This window comes from Falco peregrinus, chromosome 6 (genome assembly GCF_023634155.1).
Source record: "Falco peregrinus isolate bFalPer1 chromosome 6, bFalPer1.pri, whole genome shotgun sequence".
NCBI classification, from domain to species: Eukaryota; Metazoa; Chordata; class Aves; order Falconiformes; family Falconidae; genus Falco; species Falco peregrinus.
Window position 1 is genome coordinate 55118569 of NC_073726.1, and position 19931 is coordinate 55138499.

At 48.4% G+C, this 19931-nt stretch overlaps 2 protein-coding genes across 2 annotated transcripts in view; one reads left to right on the forward strand and one right to left on the reverse strand.

The window, feature by feature from the left end:
- The window catches only part of LOC101911108 (histone H2A-IV), a 232107-nt gene that overhangs the window by 3226 nt on the left and 208950 nt on the right, over positions 1-19931 (reverse strand). The window lies entirely within an intron of this gene.
- Positions 10839-19511, forward strand: ARHGDIB (Rho GDP dissociation inhibitor beta). Its single transcript, XM_055807336.1, has 6 exons — positions 10839-10973; positions 14480-14668; positions 15188-15271; positions 16142-16218; positions 17711-17774; positions 18711-19511. Exons 2-6 carry the CDS (start codon positions 14491-14493, stop codon positions 18908-18910), a joined length of 603 nt encoding a protein of 200 aa, XP_055663311.1. The 5' UTR covers positions 10839-10973; positions 14480-14490; the 3' UTR covers positions 18911-19511.

Here is a 19931-nt window from a genome sequence, read left to right on the forward strand (position 1 = left end):
AGAGCTGGTGCCTCAGCGCAAACTCCAACCCAGCAAAACTCCACGCATAGTAATACACGCTGTTTTATCAGGCGCTTTGTATCTCCAGTGTGTTTTAATAGTGTGTTGTGACTGCCCAGGATATTAACATCAGAGAGACAGAAAAAGTGGGCAGAGTCACAGGATGAAAAGAGGTGGTCCAGGGCCCTGCTAGAAGGTACTGGAAGATTGTCCTTGTCCTTGTCTGCAGCAGCACTTCAGTCATGGACTGTAGCTGTCTGGCTTGAGGCATCACTACAGGCTTAAAAATTCTCTGGAGTCTGTTGGGTCTGGTGAAGCAACGCTCACTTACCCTTTGTTGAGCATCCAGCTCACAGCATGAGATCAGGGCTGGGAGGGCCAAAAGTGGTCCCAAAGAATGCAGCTGTGCTAGGAGCACTGAGGCAGCTCAGGGGCAGAATGAAACCAAGGTGTGGGTTTGTGCAGTGGCTTCATATTTGGGTGAGGCTGAAGGAGGGGATTTTGGAGCAGCCATGCCAGGGGTGTGACTGCATGTGACTGAGAAAGGGCAGGCTATCTGACATGACAGACCCTGGCAGTGGGGACCAGTTCAGCATTGCTTTGGTGTTGAGCAAGAGCCCCACAGTGGAGGCGTCTGGCCTTTTGTATGGGTGTGGTTAGATGAGATAAATCCTTCATTGAGACTCTTAGCTTGCATTTAAAAAATCAGTAAGGTCCTAGCCCTTAAGCGAGCACAGAGAAGCTGGGAAGTAAATCCTAGATGCAACCGAGGGGCTTTCAGTCTAGCAGAGAAGAAGCAAACACACTTAGCATTCCTGTGTGTTTGAGGATGATCACATGGCTTTCGGAGGCTTGTGCGATAATTTCTGGGCACAGGAAAGAGAAGGGGGGCAGCATCATGTTGGCATTGTCTCTTTCCTGTGACGACTAGAGCTTGTATACAAATGTGTGGAGATTGATTGCGCTCAGCAGCTCCTGACAGCAGAAGTGATTACTGTGGGCAGGGACCTGCTTGTGTGGATATAAAGAGGTGCAGCCTGCTGGCAGCAGACTCCACTCCCATCCCCGCTGCTCATTCTCATGCCTCCATCTGCTGCACGCAGGTTTCCGGGGGCTCCCCCTCCCCTTCTGCCTTCTTCTATGTAGGTAGAGTTGCTGGGGAAATCGGCTCTACAGCCCCCTACTCCTCTTTTCTGAACCTTAAAAATTTACATATCTTCAGGCTGTTTGTTTTCAGAACACCCCCATTGTTTTTCTGTTTTCCTAATGAAATCTGGCTCATTTCTCTTTAACAACAGTGGACATGTGGGGGAAAAAATTACTGTGGTGTCACATGAAGCTACTTTTTGGCCACTGACAAAATGTGGCAGAAAATCTCTAAAGGGCCCCACTCGTGGTTTCTTATCTCCCGTGATTATCAGACCATTCACCCCTCTCCTCCTCTCTCCCTTTCCAGCAGAAAGTGGGTGGCATTCGCTTTACAGGGATGCAGGTGCGCAGCTCCTTTGCAGAGCAACAGGCACCAGCTTTGTGTCGGTGCCCAGCTGCCACCCCAGATGGTTGACGAGTTCTGCCCAGGGACCGAGTACCTGATCCCTGTCCCTCCCTGCTCCTGCCCATGCTCTTCCTCCCCTCATCCCAGGAAAGCCAGTCCCAGCCTTTCAGGCCACATCAGTTGCCACCTGATCCAGACCAGAACTGCACCAGAAGCCATGCTTCTGTCCAAGTGGTAGCAGGAGTCCCTGTGGCCCCAAAGGAAAACCCATTAGCTTCGTTACCTCTGGCCGGATTATTCCCTATTCCAAGGAATCATTTAAAAACATCTCCAAGGTTTCTGATCCTATTTATGAGCTGGTGTAGCCATGGTAACTGTAGTCATACCAGAAATAGCAGTTCACTTGAATGACAAAGAAAACACAAGTTTACAAGACAGTGACTTTTCCAGGGGCTGGCTGAGCTCATGGGACTGTGGGAGGAAATCCCAGCTGAGGCGCAGGCTTGGGGATGCAGAAGATGAGGGCTGTGGCTGGCATGGGCCACAATAACTCTTTTGAAACATATCTCTACAAGCTTGTGCCAGGTGCTTGGAAGAATTTGTACCTTATTGATAAAGCATTATCACTTGCCACACGTATACCTGACTGGAAACAAGCAGGGAATTTCCCAGGCATCTCCAGTTAAATCTCAATTTCCTTCCTGCAGACAGACAGCCTACCAAGTGCCTCTGAATCCCTGGCAAGAGAAGGACAGTGGTAGGACCTGGATTTGGAATGAGATTGTCTATTGGTCTTGTAGAAGGTCAGCAAGGTTGTCATGTCAACAGCATTTTGGTGAGAAACTCACTGTACCAAGGTGACTGCAAAAGAAGATTCTTATACTGTAACCCTCCTTCCCCAATGCCCATCACATTCCCAAGCTCTCTGTCGTTTGTGCTAGTGAAAAAAGAGAAGCAGATACAGAGGATTGGGCTTTGCCTGGCACAGATATTTAGCTGTTTGAATACATGCAAATCAGACCATTAAAGATGCAGAGAAGGCATCCTTGTGGAGAGTTCTATTGCTTTTCCTTCAGGAAAACATGCACTGCTATTCTGCTGTCAGGATTAAGCATCTGTAACAGCCTGCAATAAAGCGGGTGTGCTGACTTTGGGAATCTGTGCCTGCTGCTGGATACAACAGTTATGTTGAGTGTCCCTGAGCTCAGCCTGCAAAAGAGCCTGGTCTCAATTCTCTTTTCCACTCATGCCCTGGAAGCTGCTCTGGTAATGGGGCAGAGATTAAAGAGGCTGAGGTCTGTTTTTCCACTGCCAGGGCTCTAGAGAGAGATTTTCCTGGTCAGTCTGGAGAAAAGGGTCCTTTGAGGAAATAATAAATCAAGCTGTAAGGTTTAGTTGAACTATCAGCAATGGCCCCGTCTGTGTTAGAAACTAGGTGGCACTGGGGACATGACTAAGTCCACAAGCCAAATGGCCATTGCCAAAGCTTCTTCAGGAAAAATGAAGTCCTTTTTTTATCACTCAGTCAAGGGTACTTGATTTGTGCATGTCACAACATCATTACAGGCCCCAGGCTTTTAGGCACACACACTCTTTAGAACATTCTGGGTCTTTTTATAGCAGATGATATAAAACCCATGTAGCCTGTTATACACTTCGTTAGTTACCACAGAGTTACATTTTCTTCTGAGTAGTGAGTCTGTCCTTTCTTGGAATGGATAACCAAGCCTTACCGCCTTCATGCTCAGAAGACTTCTACTTTGGTATGATTTTATTAACTTACATGAACTTTTCCCTTATTGGCATAAATAAAAGGAAAACCAGAATGAATTCTCTCTTTTATTAGATAGCACTTTTCACCCACAGGTCTCAAAACACAGACCTAAATTTTCATCATCCCTATTTGTAAATATGGAAGCTCATGGACAGAAAGTTCATAGACCTGCAGATGAGACCCAGCCATCCAGACATCTGCTGTGGGGACTGATGTGCTTGGCCATGCAGCACAAAAGGCTCAGTACTTTATAACTGCTTTGTGATTCATTGTTTAAGAGCACACCCCTGCTCATTGCAGAGTTCTCCCATGAGAAAGCAGTAATATTAGTGAGCGTCTTTTCCATGCACTAACTTTGCTTAAATCTGCATCCAGGCTGTTGGTACTGCTGCAACGGGATTCAGTTTGTTAGATCATTTAAAAAAGCTTCCTTTCTTTCCTGTTTTCACTCTGCCCACCATTAAAATATCTTTTTTTCTTTCATGAGATTATTTTTCTCCTGAACGACATTTACAGAACAAGCTCAACATTAATATACTGAACCATAACCTAACATTTTTCCCTTTTTTGATCACACCCAGGTAGTTAATCTTGTAATCTGTAACTGCTAGAAAGCAGAGCATGTGGTTGCTCTTAAAAATGTGCCTGAATAACACAGTTTTCACAGTATTGTCTCAAGGGTCTTCCTTAGATTTTTCTTTTTGCATAAGTGATTCCTTCTGTATGAATTACATGCTGTATACCTGTGAACAGTAATTAAATAATCCATTAGCACTCACTAAAATGATTACACATTGAACTAAACAGAGAAGTAATACTGCCTTGTTTAAAAAAAAAAAAAAAGGTACTCCAGAAGTGTCTTTTTGTTTAAAAGGATATCAGATGGTTCCAGAGCTTTACTCAGTTTAAAATAGAGAAACAAATTATTCAGTGTCACTGGGCTAAGAAGAAGAAACTGTACGCAAGTCAGCTCCAGATGTCTTCTCTCCTGACAGCTCCTTTTTTCATCTTTTTTCTGAAGGGTCAATTCTTTCTCCTTGGCAACCAACAGCTCAATAAAGAAAGGCTCTCCTAAAACATTTTGGTAAAATGTTTCTTTCTTCTTAAGGGGGCACATCTCTTCCTATGGCTTTCACACCATGCTACAGACATACTCTTCTTTCCTCCTCCTACCAGATAAAAGCACTGCTGTGCAGTCTCATTCAGTTCAGCACTTTGCCACCATTACGATTTTTTTCATGTAACAGCTGAGGCTTTGAAACAGAAATGATTGCTTCTGGGGAGCATCTCACACTCTCCTTGGGAACATTCAGCTAATGGGCAGAGGAGGCAGCATTTCCTGATCCATTATCTGGTCTCTTGGGTAGCTGCTTACCTCCCAGACACACATATGCTAAATTCTCTAGCTGCCATGCGATAGCAGATCCCTGGTGGAAATAATTGTCGAAGGGAAGGGGAAAATCCAGGGAATGAAAATGTGAATCAATTGTTTTTTTTAAAAAAACTCTCCTTTTATTGCTCAGGTGTATTACTATGTACTAAGCCTTCTGTCCTCCCAACAGGATCTTGCAAATGCGTGGGGTTTAATGCTTTAAAGATTTTTTTTTTTATGGCTTTTCACTGGCAAATTCCAACCTTTATTTTAATTTAGGTTCTCTACACTCTAGCTTTCCACTAAAGGTACACTGTGGAGGTACACAGTGGAGGTGCAAAAATAAAATGAATTTTTCCCTCTTACTGAGAGGCCCCTAAGGATATTTCTGTGCCAAGAACCTGGAACTGCAGCCTGCTTCTTGATTCAGTCAAGCATCATAAACACATCACAGACTAAGTGAACTGTTTAGTAGCCGTCATTGCATGCTGGGCATGCACATGTTGCACAAAGCATGTTCTGACACTTTCATATACACAGAAAACTATTGTTGGGGTCCACAGCTTTGAGGGACGTACTTTGACTGTAATAGTGAAAGTTATTTCTAGAGAAAAATGAAAATAAAGGAAGAGAGAGAGAAAAAAGGGAAACTTTCCCCAGTGGCCTGCTGGGAAGGGCAATGATGGGGTCCCATAAAAGCATCCTTGTCAGAGGCTCTCTCCAGTGCAGCAGGTGATCACAACAAAAATTATAAGGATGATACTTTCTTGCTGTGCTTTCCCTTAGCATTATATATTTTTCATCAGGACCCACTTAAACTCCCTATTGGTTATTTCTGGTTATGATTCTATTAGCTCTGGGAGGAGAATGCTCATCATGTGCAAATGTTGCACATTCATTGATGGTTAAGCTTCTGTGAATATATATTATTGGATATTTACTGAGAATTTAAATAGCTGTTAGCCACTTTGTTGAGCATCGCATTTGTTTTTCTCTTTTATATACTAAAGTCTACAAAAGAAGAGATAATGACGGTGCTGGGTGGGGGGTGGGGGGCAATTCTCACACTGGTGCTTTCTGTGAGAATCCGCCACGATAATGCTGTTGGGGTTTGCAGAGGCAGGGCTGTGAGAGCAATAATGTGGGAACAGCACAAGTGCAATAAAGGAACAACGTTGCCACAGAGATGCTGATGATTACTGCCTCATGGCTTCAGAGAGAGGTTATGTAGCCGCAAGCAACATGTCCTGGGCACTGCTAAGGCTAAAGCAGCAAGGCACATAAGGCACCTAAGAGCTAGTGGGAGACTGGACACAGCCTGATGCAAAGCCTGGAATTCCAGTATAAAATCAAGGTCTGTGTTGAGAGGAGTGTTTAGCACAGGCAAGGCAGGGTGCAGCGGTCAAGGGAGATTTTCTAAGGCCAGCAAAGAAGGAGAGGATGGCACAGCTCTTCTCCTGATTTAGTCCCAGCTTCAGCTCTGCTTGCAGGAAAGTCACAATGCACGGAGGAGAGCTTGGGTAAATACCTCCTAACACCCTGCCTGGTGATCAGCTTAGGACTGAGATTTGATTACACTTGCTGAGATCCGACCTTACATAACCACCTGTTTTCTGAGAGGTCCTAAAATAATCCAGTCCTCTTTCAAATCCAGCTCCAGTGAGTGACTTCTCCAGGACACCACCCTCTGCAAGATGCTGGCTCCTGCCACGACATTAACTGAGGGATCGAGAGCAAAAGCTGCTTTCCTCCATGCCAGGCTCTGGAGTGCAGGGGATGCAGGGAAGACACCCCTGCTCCCCAGTGGCAGGGACGTTCTTCCTCTCACTTTCCCCCTTCCACCCACTTAGCTCTCCCTCTCCTTTACCGGGCTGCTCTGTCCATCCTCAGCCTTTCCCAGGCTAGCCTCTGGGGGAAACTGGCTCTCTTCTGCCCCTACTCTCTCATCCCCAACCAAATCCTTTTCCTTTCCCTGACTTGCTGTTCTCCTTGCTGCCCCAGGGAAGTAGAGTCACCCGGAAGTGACATGCCAAGTCTTTGCCCACCTTCAGGCTGGAGACGGGGCTTATGGCGTTATCACATTAGCCAGCCCGAAAGCTGCTTAAACAAGCATTAAATCGCCAATCTTCTCTCCATCTTTCAAGGAAATCTCTTCTGGAGGAGCTGGAGAGATGAAGCACCCAGTCACGTTTTCTGGGGTCAGCTCTTCATGCAGCTGAGACACCTCAAGTCCTGTGGCTGGGTGGTTTGAAGGGATTGCTGTTGGATCAGGGAGTGGGAAACCCACCTAAACCCTTACCAGGGGCTTTGTGGCTGCACCCTGAAGTACCTTCTTCTTCCTTGCTCTCCATGCTGAATACTGGCTCCCTTGCCTGGCACCATGCCTAGCCCCCATCTCTTTCCTCCCTTCCCACCCCATAAGCTGCACACTCCTTTGCAGCTTGTGAGGAGGGGTGAGTGGCAATAAGCAGCAAGAAGATGGGCACCATGTGTGCTAGGAACAGCAGGATCAACCTTAGGATGCTGTCTTTTAAAGAAAATCCTGGGACACCTTGTGCCTGTGTTTTATTCACGTGGAATGAATCCATGCTTCATTGGCTGCATTCCCCTGTTTATCCCACTTAACTGGGATGTGGAGGAGGCAGTGCTGGGTTTACCAAGGAGTTGGGTGGCATCTTGTGACCTTGTGATGCAGTGATCGGCATGCCCCCTCATACGGCAGGAAAAGGCCTCGTGTCTGAGCTCCCTGACCTGTCACTTTCTCTCATGCTCATCACCTCGTGACTGCCTCAGGCCCAGATTACCTCCTCCCACCTCTGGAGGAGAAAGGCTCTCTGCATGGAGTGAGAGAATCTGGGGACACCCACCTGGGGGACACCCACTGCCAAACGTGATGCTTAGCTTGCAGCAGCTGTTGACGTGAATTTGCTGCACCATGAGGCTGTCTTCCCAGCATATCACCTGTAGTCTTCCTGGAGACTGCAGGAAGATTGAGGGGGAGGCAAAGCTCATGACAATGACAGGATTCAGCAACATTATTCATTAGAGAGAAATCCAGGTTAATATGTACTGAGTTTAGTGCAAATGGAAATGGGTAGCTTCAAAACAAAGCACTTCACAAGAGCAGTACCAAAAAATACTACACTATTGGAGACTCCTAGAATTATAAAAATTGATTCCCTGCCCGAACTGAAATCTCTTTTTATTTTTCCCTTCAGAGCTTCCAGCCTGAGAAATTTCAGCTCTAAATTAGACAGTTTTGGAAATTAAGAATAGGTGAAAGTAAAGCCTTCTAACAGGTGAGGGTTTCCTGAATTATTATTCACTTCTAAAGGCCATAAAGTAGTTCCTTTCCTCAAACACAGCCACCTCTTCTGCAGAAGATGGAGATGACATTTAGCAGCATGTACTAGCAATGTACCACTAATCTAAAAAATTCAAATCCAGAAATGCTGGACAGCTTATGGCAGAAATCCAAACTCAAATAGGAAAAAAAATGCCATGCATAAGATTTTTTTAATCTTACAGTTTTTAAGAAATGTCAAAATTTGTTGGGTCCAGTAAGGTGCTACAGATAGTATATGACTATTGAGAGTAAAGGCTGTGTAGTTGAAGGATATGCATTTAAAAATTTGCATAAACTATTTACTTGAAATTAAGTTTTGACACTAGTGGTTGATCACACGTATTAATGTGGTCAACTAATTGTACAACCAACTGTGATCAGTGGGGTAAAAGTACATAAGACCTAATCATAATACTTTAAGTAGAAAATATTATTTTCCAACTAAGAATACATTTGAAAGATTACCATTTCTTTGGCAATAAAGCAGGTACACTCTAGATGTTATCCTTGCTTCCTTCTGTCACAGACATAAAAATTGGTTGTGGTTGGACAATGTCTGACAAGAGATGATCTTCATTGCATGGCATCAGTTTGTCAGAGATTAAATACTTAGTGGTAGAGATTTGCTTTCGGTGATGTCCTGCTCCAACACAGTTCAAAACCTGCCTTTCTTCCAGCAGATCAGTGACGTTGTTCCCCAGCGGGATGTTGGATGTGCTGACCCAAAGGATGATGCCTGGCTTCTAAGCTCCCATATGCTCAGTATGGCACGTATCCAATGTCTGCAGCAACTTCTCACCTCTCTTACCCATGGGAAGATGAAGCACAGAGCAATGATGTGATTTGCCCATGATTACATACTGGCTAATTTCTAATATAGGAGTAAAATCTGTTTCTCCTGTGTGCTAGGCAGAAGTGCCAATATAGGATGAGTGTACATACCTATGGTGGCACACAGCTATACATCTCTATACCTTTATGCATATTTGTGGATATACTGGTCTTGATGTATGCTCACACATGTTTAGAAATAGTGTGCAAACAGCTATGCAAAGGCACAGGCAGCCTGGTATTTGTCTCCAACTAAAAACCAAATGAGACAAAACTAAACCCAACCACACACCAGCAAAAAGTATCGTAATAACGCTAGAGTTATGATTGCACTGGTCTCTGTACACAGCCACTAAACCCTAGAAGATTTCACGCCAAGCCATGAGTGAAAGGTAACCTCAACCCACAGACCATTGCAGCTAAAAGGTGTACTGGTCTCCCAGTACAAATTGGGAAGTCTATTGAAATCAGAGAGTTAGACCAGACAGGACAGGAACCAAGACAAGAAATTGATGTACAAGACGCAGGGGCTGCTCAACAAGACCATTTCCTCAAAGCTCCCCATAGTTAATACATCCAAATCTTCATGCCTTTCCCAGGCCAGGGCTGTTCACATGAACAATTTGAGCCACCATAACATGGCACTGTCATTGAAAGAATTTGTTCTGTCATTTTCCCATCCGTATCACACACAGCCCCTTCCTTTGTGCTGGCATAACGGTTTAGCCACATTTGGCCATTGTGAGCAAGGATTGGGAAACCTATCTAGGTTTAAAACTCACTGGTATATATTTATGCATTTGCTTACATATTTTTACCAGGTACATTTTAAACTTGGCTCAGTGCTGTCTTCAGCTCAGTTCTCTTGTGCTGGCCCACGGGGAGGGTTAACGTAGGAGTGAAAAAGAGCAGCAGAGAATAAAATGATTTCTCTTGGTGGTGAAGCTACTTCATGGAAGCTTAAAATGTTTCTGATGCTACTGCCCCTGCTAAGTGGAAACTCGTTTGCCAGACAGACCTATGCCCTGTTTGTCCCTTGAAATGCATGAGATCAGAATCAAAGTGCCACCATCAGCCTAAATGAAAACAATGGTAGGCTGGGAAAATCAGTCCCCCTCTTCTGAGATCTGTCCATCCCTGAAGGAGAGCCCTCTTACTCAGTTGTTCGCAACCTTTAAAAATTTGTGTATGATAAACATTTTCTAATGGACATGTGGATCTGGGGCAGTGAATTTAAGCCCATTGACAATAGGTTTTCTTTGTTTATTTTGCTTCTGCAAATGCATTAAGAGCAGTCTATCAGTCATTGCAGATCCAGATTTGTCGGCTGCAGATCAATGATTCAATTTGTTGTGCAGTGAGGATTGTTACTAAAGAACTAAGTGGGCACTCCATGAGTGGAAAAGAAAATCTGCTGATATTTCAGAAAGGAAGTGGTGTAAAATCTTTCTGATCATTTAAGCATCCCTGGGAAATGAGAGCTTGTTCTTCTTGAGGTAGCTGGTCTTTGAAACCGCTTGTGTGAAAATGGCTGGGAGTTGGGAACAATTAGCTGATTAAGTGCAGCAGCAGGTAGCATGCATTAACCAGGAAAAATGAGGTTCATCAGTAATGACCCCCATTTGCACACCCTCATATCCCGCCCCCCTCCGTATGCAGGTACTCAGCCTGATCCTCCACTTATTTTGATCGGTGTAAATCAGAGCCAGCTTTTGAAATCGACCTTAATTACACCAGGAAAATAAACAGAATAAAAGCCGGACCTGAAAAACAAAGTCCCCCAGCTCCCAGGCACAGCACCGCGCACCGAGAGCCCGGAGCCGCGCGCGGGTAGCACTCCCGCGTCCCCAGCCGGGCTCGGCTCCGCAGACAAAGCCCTGCGCACCTCTGCGCAAAAAGAGCGCAGCGCCGGGCGGGCGGGCGCGCAGACAAAGCGGGGCAGGCAGCCGGCGAGCGCTGCAGCATGCGGAGCCGCGCAGGGCTTCCTCTGCGGGGGGGGGTGGGGGGTGGCGGCGGCTGATTTTTTTTTTTTTTTTGTGCAAGTGTTATTTTTTTTTTCCTCTCTTCACCAACTTCCTTCCTGCTTCAACTGCCAAAGCTCAGAGCTGAGCGCTGAGAGCGGAGGAGGACCCCGGCCGCAGGCGCCGCGCAGCCGGTGAGTACGAGCCCGGGCGGCGGAGCCGGGCAGGGGGCGAGGCGCGGGCGCACCCCCGGCTCGCGCTCTCCTGGCGCCGCGCAACTTTGCGCCTTTGTGCTCGGCGGCGGGCTGCGCTGCCCAGCCTTCCCCGGAGAGACGGCAGGGCCCTGTCTGCGTCCCGTGGGGAAGTCGGGCTTCGCGCTGGGATGGGGTGGAGGGGCAGGAGAAGGGGAGGCAGCCCCCTGGGTGGCGGGAGGGCCCCCGGGGGGTCGCGGCGGGTGTATCCCTGCGGAGTGGTACCCGGCGATCCCCGGGGATGGCTGGGCACGGGTTCATTTTCTGCCCTCGCACCCCCGGGGGGTGGGATGGGGAAGCCGGGGCCGGGGGCGCTGGTGGGGCTGGTGTGCTGCTCCCCCATTGTAGAAAATTACTTCCTCCCTGCCAACCCCGCTTCCTGGAGATAAGCCCTCGATCACAAAGTGAGAGCAGATACAATGCTGGCCCTGTGACACCCCTCTTTGTGCCCCACGGTGGCGTGGGGAGGGTCCGAGACGGGGCTCACGCCGCCCCCTCCTGCTGCAGGTGCGAGGGCAGCCACCCACCCCCGGCAGCAGAACCCAGTTAGGGAGATGCTCGCACCCCTCAGCAGGGCACGATTCCTCTTTCTCCTCCTGCAGCCATCTCTCTCTCTGGCAGGGATCCCTAACCCACTGCTTTGTGGGTGCTGCCAGGCCTCAGAGGTGCAGGCGGTGCATGACTGCAGGTTGGGGCTGCAGGAACGGGAAAAATATGGTGGGTCAGGGCACAAATCATGCAGATTTCTCCTTGCATAGACCATTTATAGAGTTAACGTTCTCATTTTTAATGAGGAGCGTGGCCTGAAGGGGGGGTCTCAGCCCAGCCCTTGGCATGAGCAGTGGCACAGGAGCTCAGGGACCCTGACAGCTGGGCACTGACCTGCTAGCTCTGGGGAAGCCCGTTGCCTGAGCCCAGTAGCATGTCTCAGCTTGCAGAAGGGACCAGTCCCAGAGCTGGAGTGAGTAGAGGCAAGGGCAGCTAAGATGTGAGCTTTCCTCTTTGTTACCTGCCTGGAAGTTTGGTAGGAAGGCAGGGTCAGGCCCACAGCCTGGGGAGAAGTGCCAGACTAGGGTCTGATTGGTGCCATCCTGAGAGACATGTGAGCCAGGGGTCGTTCAGCCCAGACAGCCTGGCTAGCCCTGTTCCCTGCTGGCTCTTGCTGTTGGCACAGCAGGTTGTCTGCCCACCTTTCTGGGAGATTTTCAAAGCCTGAAAGCATCCCCCCTCAAGTGAGCCACCCCCACAGGCTGGTAGAGAAAGACTCTGTGGCATGTGTGATGCAAAAGGAAGGTCTGAGGGATGGGGAGCAACCAGCTGGTCCAACCCTGACTGCCTTTTCTCTGCGTGTGGCCAGAGATCTCTCTCTCCATTGCCTGGGTCTCTCCTGTCCTGTGATAAACCACAGCCCCCCCACCCCCAGAGGATGGGGGCAGGCAGCTCTGCTTTGTGGTTGTATTGGTGGCACATGCAGCCTGGTATCATGAGAGAGCTTGGGAGAGTGAAAATTACTCAGATCTGCAGCTGGAGCCCAAGTGGAAGGCAAGACCTGGCTGTGGCTGCCATGGCTCATCATGTCCTCTTCTTGTGCTGAGTGCGGGGTAACACTGAGGAGGATGCGAGGCTTTGTAAGGTAACTGTGTTGGGGCTGCAGAGCAGTGGGGCATGACCAATCGCTGCTTTCATGAGAGAGCTTCAGGTTTCCTTCCTTATGAAGACAAACTCAAGGGCCTTTCCCATGGTACGTCAGTCCTTCACACTCCTAGGGCTGGACATGAGCTCATCCAATGTTATTCAGATGCTGGGACATGGTTTTTTCCCTGTTCATTTGAGTTGGGATTCCCTTTTATTTCCCAGCTGCTCACTCTGCACTGGTTCCTGACTCACCACAAAATTCCAAAGTAGTTTTGCAATGGCCATTGCCCATTCTGTGCCTGACTGAGTCTTCTTATTCCTGTGCTGCTTGGTCCTTCTCTGTCCCTTTGTAACATGCCAATATACCCCTCCTTGATCCCACCCCCGAATTGGACTGAGAGGTCTGCATATTACTCATTGCTGCCTGATTCCACTTGCTGATTCACGCTGAACTGTTGCACATATATATATATAAATATATATATATTTTATTATTATTTCCTTTCTGTTTTAATGAACGAGAAAACTATCCCACTAGCTCCCAATGTAACTTTTGGAAGCAGGGGCAGATGTTAAGGCCACAGCTGCAGAGAATGATAAAGGACTTGCTGGGGAAATTGCAAATAAGCAGGCAAAAGGGGAATTCTTAGTAGAGACAGCCTTGAAGAAGGAGTTAATATAAGGGTGAGTGGAAGTGAACTGAATGATCTGTGTAGCTCAACAAATTCTTCTTGCTGACAAACAGCAAGGAATAGCTTGGTCATTTGAAAGAACTGCCACAGCACCAGGGCACTGCTCTGTTATTCAGTATTTCTCTGAAGAGTGGGAAGGTGGCTAGGACCATGTGTCTGGCTCCATGAGGCAGGCAGTTGACTAAGGGGGACCTGACACTGCACTACTTGCCCCTCTTGCCTGTCTCCTGTTCCCCCATCCCATTCCCTGTCTTCTCATCAATTGGTCTCTCCCTGCTCTGGCTCCCGTTTGGGATGCCATCCAAGCAGTTTCACTGCCCTCCTGCATTCAGCAGCAGGGTCCCAGCCATGGTGGCTGCAGGTCCCAGCTGTCCTCTCCTTTCTGAGAAGCCCCACTGATGCTGCACAAGTATGCATGGCTGCTCTGCAGCTGGGCTGGATGCGGTCACCAGTGCTTCCTTCCTTGGGGGGAAGAAGACCTGACTGATGCCTAAAGTAGGTTGTTCCTGGGAGCAAGCACTGGGAACGCCAGCAGATAGACTATAGCGAGTGCGTTTCCTTGAGGGTTTCCACTGACTTGTTAATATAAGGGAATTGCTGTCAGGTATTCAATCTTTCTGTGAAATGTGGCTTTTAACCCATTATGAGAGGGTGGATGAAACGTCTGGCCTTGGCTCTCTGTGACCCGGTGTGTGGCAGTGGCTCTTTCTGTGATATAGTTGGCGAGTGCTGAAACCTTGTGCAGTGGCTTGTAATTGCAGGGTTGCTGGCCACAACCATGCTGCAGAGTGGCTGTAAATCACTCTGGTTTCAGCCTCCACTCCCACACCTCCTCCCTGGGAGGGAAGAGTGGTCTAGGTCTGCGTGTGCGCGTGGTGCCTGCAGGGAGAGGAGCGGGGGCAGAGGGGGATTGTGTTCAAGCCAGAATATCAGCACGGCAGCATCAGGATTGCAGCTGATCACTGTCGCCATTTGCCTGTAACGATCCCACCGTGTTCAGCGCCGAGCAGATGCCTGCCTATCTGGGGGTCTGAGCCACGCTGTGCCCAGAGCGAGTGCCCCCAGGGACGCTACCCCACTCCAGAGCAATCTCATTGACTGCCCCCTCCTCTGTTACCCCAGACCAAGTGACCATGACCGAGAAGACCCAAGAACCTCATGTGGAGGAAGATGATGATGAACTGGATGGGAAGCTCAACTACAAACCTCCTCCCCAGAAAACACTGCAGGAGCTGCAAGAGTTGGACAAGGATGATGAAAGCCTTGCTAAGTACAAGAAGTCCCTGCTGGGAGATGGACCTGTTGTAGTAGGTAGGCTGGGGCATGCTGATAGGAAGGGACTGGGAAGATGCATTGCAACAGTGTGCTGTGGGGCTGGGACAAGGTGGCCTCAGAGAAGAGGGAGCTTGTTTGACCAAGCACATACGCTCCTGCTGGAGGAATGGGGATGGGCAGGTGGAGGGGTACATGTAAAGGAAGCAGGGAAGATGCTCTGAGCATTAGGTGTAAGGTTACTGGGGCATGCTGACATTGGAAAGGGACTTGTGGTGGGAGTTGTGTGGGCCTCAGAGGACTCCTGAGGGGATGAAATCTTGAGGGGAGCCTCCTGTAGTGGACAGACCTCCTCTAGGTATTGGGCTGGAGGCTGGAGGGATCCATGTTGAAGGACTGGGATGGATGTGTCCTATTGTGCTAAGAGAAGCCTAGCATTCCTAGGTGTTCAAGAAGTGCAGTTTCTTTGTGGGAAAACAGCCCTGTTTCTTCAGTCTTGTTTCCTCTGCATTTAATTTTGCAAGCTGACAGCTTCCCCCTTGACTTTCCTACCTGCAGATCCAACAGCTCCCAATGTAGTCGTCACCCGACTCACCCTGGTGTGTGACTCTGCTCCAGGACCGATCACTATGGACCTTACAGGTAGGCACAGACTCTGTCCTTGGGCATGAAAGGGGACAAGCAAAGGCCCTGGCACGCTTCAGATTGAAAGGGAATTCGTCCTTGGGATGCTACAGTGGGTTTTAGAAAAACTCTGAGGGCATCTTAGCCTTGTTTCTTATTTTAAGGTATACATATATGAAAAAGGAGATGTAACGGAAAAAAATGTCGAGGGTCTTTTTCTTCATCTAGACTGCTCTAGGAGCTCCTGGGTTTCTCCTGCCTTCTCTTCTTGCTACCTTTCAATGAGAACTCATGAGCACAGGGATGCCTGTGTTCAGGTAACAGGCTGTTTTGAAAATTAAGAATGGAGCAATGCTGCAGTTCCGGCTCCTGGGGACTGGGGAGAAAACCAGGCTTCACCTTATATGGGCTTTTCTGCAGAGAGAGGAAGCTGGGCCTGGAGGAGCAGAGAGGCTTCCTGTTCAGCTGAAACCACACAGAGCCCTGCAGGGCCCGGGCAGACTCACAAGCCCAGCAGGAGCTGCGAAGCATGGTGCAGTCATCCGTGCCTAGCCCTGGCTTGGGTGAAGCATGCACACACTCCTGCAGATGCCCAGCAATGAGTCTGTGCATAAGCAAATTTGTGTATATGTGCCCACACCTATGTTTGTTTTTGTTTAGGCATTTTCTTCATAGATGTGGACACAGACATATATGTACACCCAGGTGTTTCCATGTATCTGCTTGCACAGTGCAATTGCTTATGGAGACCTCCATGTACTCATTTTGCAGATGTGCCATCCTTCGAAGGGATGCTCACCTTGGATGCCAATCCCAGCCCCATGCCACCGCTCATGGTCTCTTCTTGCTGTGACACCTCTAGCTAACAGCTTGATGCTCTCCTTGCAGGTGACCTTGAAGCACTCAAGAAAGAGACCTTTGTATTAAAGGAAGGAGTGGAATACAGAGTTAAGATCCACTTCAGAGTGAGTCATTTTCCTTCCTGTTGATTGTCATCAGTTGCTGAGGCCAGTCAGTGGCAGTCTCTCAGATAACTAGAGCCAGGCAGCATGCCTGCCCAAAGTCTGGGCCCCTGTAAAGCTCCCCTAGCTTCAAGTGTCATTCTACCCAACAAGGGACCAGGTATTTCCAGAGAATTGCGTCTTCTTGCTCATTCCTTGGAAGAAGTTGCTTTCTGTCTGCTTGCAATGGTGAGCCATAGGTGGTTTGGAAGCCACATGGGTAGTTTTGCCTGAGTTTGGCTTGGTGTTTTAGCCACCAGAAAATCTTTACTTCACACAAAGTGGAAATGGACAGGGATAAGAGAAGAGATAAAGACTTTCCATTTAGTACTGGTTCAGTCAGCATTGCTGGGCTTCATGTATGCTTAAAAAAGATTTAATACTTTAACATTTGGCCGAAGATAATTGAATTATTCTGGGTCACGATATACCCAAATGGGCTCATTTATCCCCCTCTTCCATCAACCAGTGTGTCAGCCATTTCTTCTGTTTCCAGCTGAAGATGAAACTTGGCCACACTGCAGTGTGGCATCCAGTGTTGATGTGATCATCTCCACAAATGTTTTCTGTAGACAAAGCTGGGCTTGCCAGAGAAAGCAAAAAAGGAAGGATAGTTCTTCTAAAACAGATGAGGGGAAGTGTTAATGTTATGGGTTCTGTAGGAAAGATTTCCCTTCTTCTCTGAGGCTTTCTCTCTGAGGTGACTTTGTCCCCAGAGACACCTTCAGCTCTCCTTTGTGCTATGAAATACTTCCATATGTGTCTGAGTCCTGTTGACAGGAGACACGTGGAGCCAGACGAGTTATTCTAACTCCTTTCCTCAGTCCCAAGGCTGGTAAGAGCTGGCACTGTGTGAATTCTCCCCTGGGATATAAAAGGATCTGCCTGTCTTGTTTCCAGATTGAGTAGTGCTGTGGGGAGGCAGTATATGCTGGAGGGGGGACAGCAAGGGATACATCCAAGCTATCCATGGGAGATTTGAGGAAAGATTATGAACAAAACTGTATCCCTCTGTCTCTTGAGGAGAAACTTTCTAGTTTGTCACAGAGCTTAAAGGGCAATTGAGAGTTCTCAGCTAATCTTGCGCACAGCTTTGTGCTGGAGGGATGATTTTAGTTGCCCATGATCTAGTTTTCTATATGGAAATTATTGTCTGGGAACTCGCTGCTTCACTCTTCTTTGTCTTTCTCAGCCTGTCTTGTGAAGGTGACTGATGTGCTCCAGCCAGCTTCGAAGTCAGGGAAAGGATGGGCAAGTGTAGGAGATGCACAAAGGATGCTGTAGGTTTCCAGGTGCCTATGGAGAAGTCATGTTACTCCCCACAAGGTGTCCAGTGCAGAGCCTTTGAGAGCAGTGGTGTAGGGAGCCAAGATGGGTGTCTCTAAGGAGAGAGAAAACCAGCAGACACAGAACCAAAACTCTTCCCTTGACACTTACTTCAGGTCATTTCTTGCAGGTAAACAGGGACATTGTGTCGGGACTGAAATATGTGCAGCACACCTACCGGACAGGGGTGAAAGGTGAGTAAGAGCTCTTTGTACCCTGCACACCAGTGCTCCTGCCCCTGTGTTCCCTCTGCTCAAAGAAGTGTTCCTGCAGCTCTGGGCCAGGACAGAGCCTCCTCTGGTCCCAGGGACCTCCTTGTGCCACCACACAGGAGGCAAGACTTCTCAGCAGAGTGCGCTAGCATGCAGCCTGCACCAACTGTTTCCTGTTCTTGTGTGAACTCACTATCAGCCAGCTCTGGTATCTGTATGCTGCACCACTGTCTGTAACAGCAAAGACACCAGAGACACTGCTTACAGTGCTTGCTACAGATTTCCTCTCTGTACAGAGCTCTTTACCTCCCCTGTGCTCCTGTAGAGTGGCTCAGTCTGTGTGGAGCTCCCCACCCCCTGAAAGCTCTTCCAGATGCACTTGGTAAAATTCAGAGCTGCTCTATGAAGCTTCCCACTACGTGCAGAGCTCTGTGTTTGCCCATGGCTTCTCCTCTTGATGCAGTGCTGCCCTGCCTGGGCAAGGCAGAGGAAAGCCCCATTTTGCACACACACATCCCACTTGCATTTTTGCATGCAACCACCTCTAAGGCTCCAGCATCCAGTTCAGCACACGTAAGTTGTGTCTTCTCACCAGAAAAGACAAAAGGGGGGGATCAAGAGAGATCTCAAGCCATATGCTGGGTGTACCCACTCCCTTCCAGCAGCACATACATCTGAGAGGGTACAGACTGAATTGCCTGTCCATCTGTCCATCCATCCATTTATCTTTCCAGCCATCCTTATGCTTCACTAACCCACTTTTTCCATTGATTCTATTCCCCTTGCTGACATGGACTGTCCCTTTCTCTCTCCACTATTTCCTTTCTGTCTGTGATCTGTGGTGATGCTCATGGCTGCTTCTTTTCTTTACCATTCGCCACCTGAAGGACTCATCCCTTGCGGTTTGTTTTCTCCTAGTGGACAAAGCTACGTTCATGGTTGGCAGCTATGGGCCACGGCCAGAGGAGTATGAGTTCCTGACTCCTATTGAGGAAGCTCCAAAGGGTATGCTGGCTCGAGGCACCTATCACAACAAGTCCTTCTTCACGGATGATGACAAGCATGACCATCTCACTTGGGAATGGAATCTGTCCATCAAGAAGGAATGGACAGAATGAGTTCACCCAGTTTGCCTTCCCCCTTCCTATCCCCTTGCCTCCTGCACCAGTCTCCAGGTGGGCCATGCCCACCACGCTGCTCCTTCCTGTCACCTGCCACTGTGGCCAGCCACAGCCCTGGCAGCCCTTCCTGTGGGCACTGGGGCTCTGTGCCAGCCTTGGTCAATGCACAGGCCTGCAGGCGGCCTTTGCTGCTTCTTCTGGTACACTGAAAATAACCAGCCTGTTCTCACCACTGCCCCAACATGACACATAGTGGGTTAAATTGGGAAGCATCTCTCTCCCTCTTTCCCAGTACTTCTTCCTGCTGCCTCTGTCTCTCCTGTACCAACTCCAGTCCCGGAAGTGCCTTTTCTAGGAAACAAGATCACCTGGCAGGGCAGACTGGTCCCTGGAAAATCCCTATCTAAGTTACATTTGCCATGTGCTCTGACTCCATTGTAAATGGTTACTTACCTCCTGTGATGGTCTCCTGGTCTGTATCTGGTGCCCTACCCCGTTAAAAATCCATCCTTGTGCAGGCAAAACCAGTCAGGGGGAATGCAGCTAGATGCTGTAATAAGACTTCAGTGTCCCAAGAATAAAACCAGTTTCTTTCTTCTTTTCTGTATGAGTGTCACATTCTTTTTCTACAGTTTGTTTTTCAGTGATGTGTATGGGGAGAATGTGTTACAGGAAGGCTTAAGAGCATGTTTCAACAGGGAAGTAGCCCTCCTCCTGCGAAACATCAGCCTGACTCTATAGGCAAATAATTTCAGAGCCGCTTCCTTCAGGGGTTTTGTGAATCCTTTGAAACCTAAAGTCTGGCTCGTGATGGGGGTAGCCTCCAAGGGTAGACAGCCCCCACTTCTCATCCCAGGTGGCAACTGAATGAGCCTAGGGAGCTATAATGTGGCTTTGTCATGTTTAATGCTTACAACTGCAGCTGTTCCCCATAGCCAGGTAATGCAAGAGCTGCATGTGCCAGTGGCTGCCCTGCTGGCCAAGCACAAACAAACATCAGCCTCTGGGATCCAGCACT

What these genes read in the sequence shown, in the direction of transcription:
- ARHGDIB (XM_055807336.1), top strand. Translation starts at nt 14,491, where the DNA reads ATGACCGAGAAGACCCAAGAACCTCATGTGGAGGAAGATGATGATGAA. An exon ending in GATCACTATGGACCTTACAG is followed by an intron (nt 15,272 to 16,141) that starts GTAGGCACAGAC and finishes CTCTCCTTGCAG; the next exon opens with GTGACCTTGAAGCACTCAAG. An exon ending in CTACCGGACAGGGGTGAAAG is followed by an intron (nt 17,775 to 18,710) that starts GTGAGTAAGAGC and finishes GTTTTCTCCTAG; the next exon opens with TGGACAAAGCTACGTTCATG.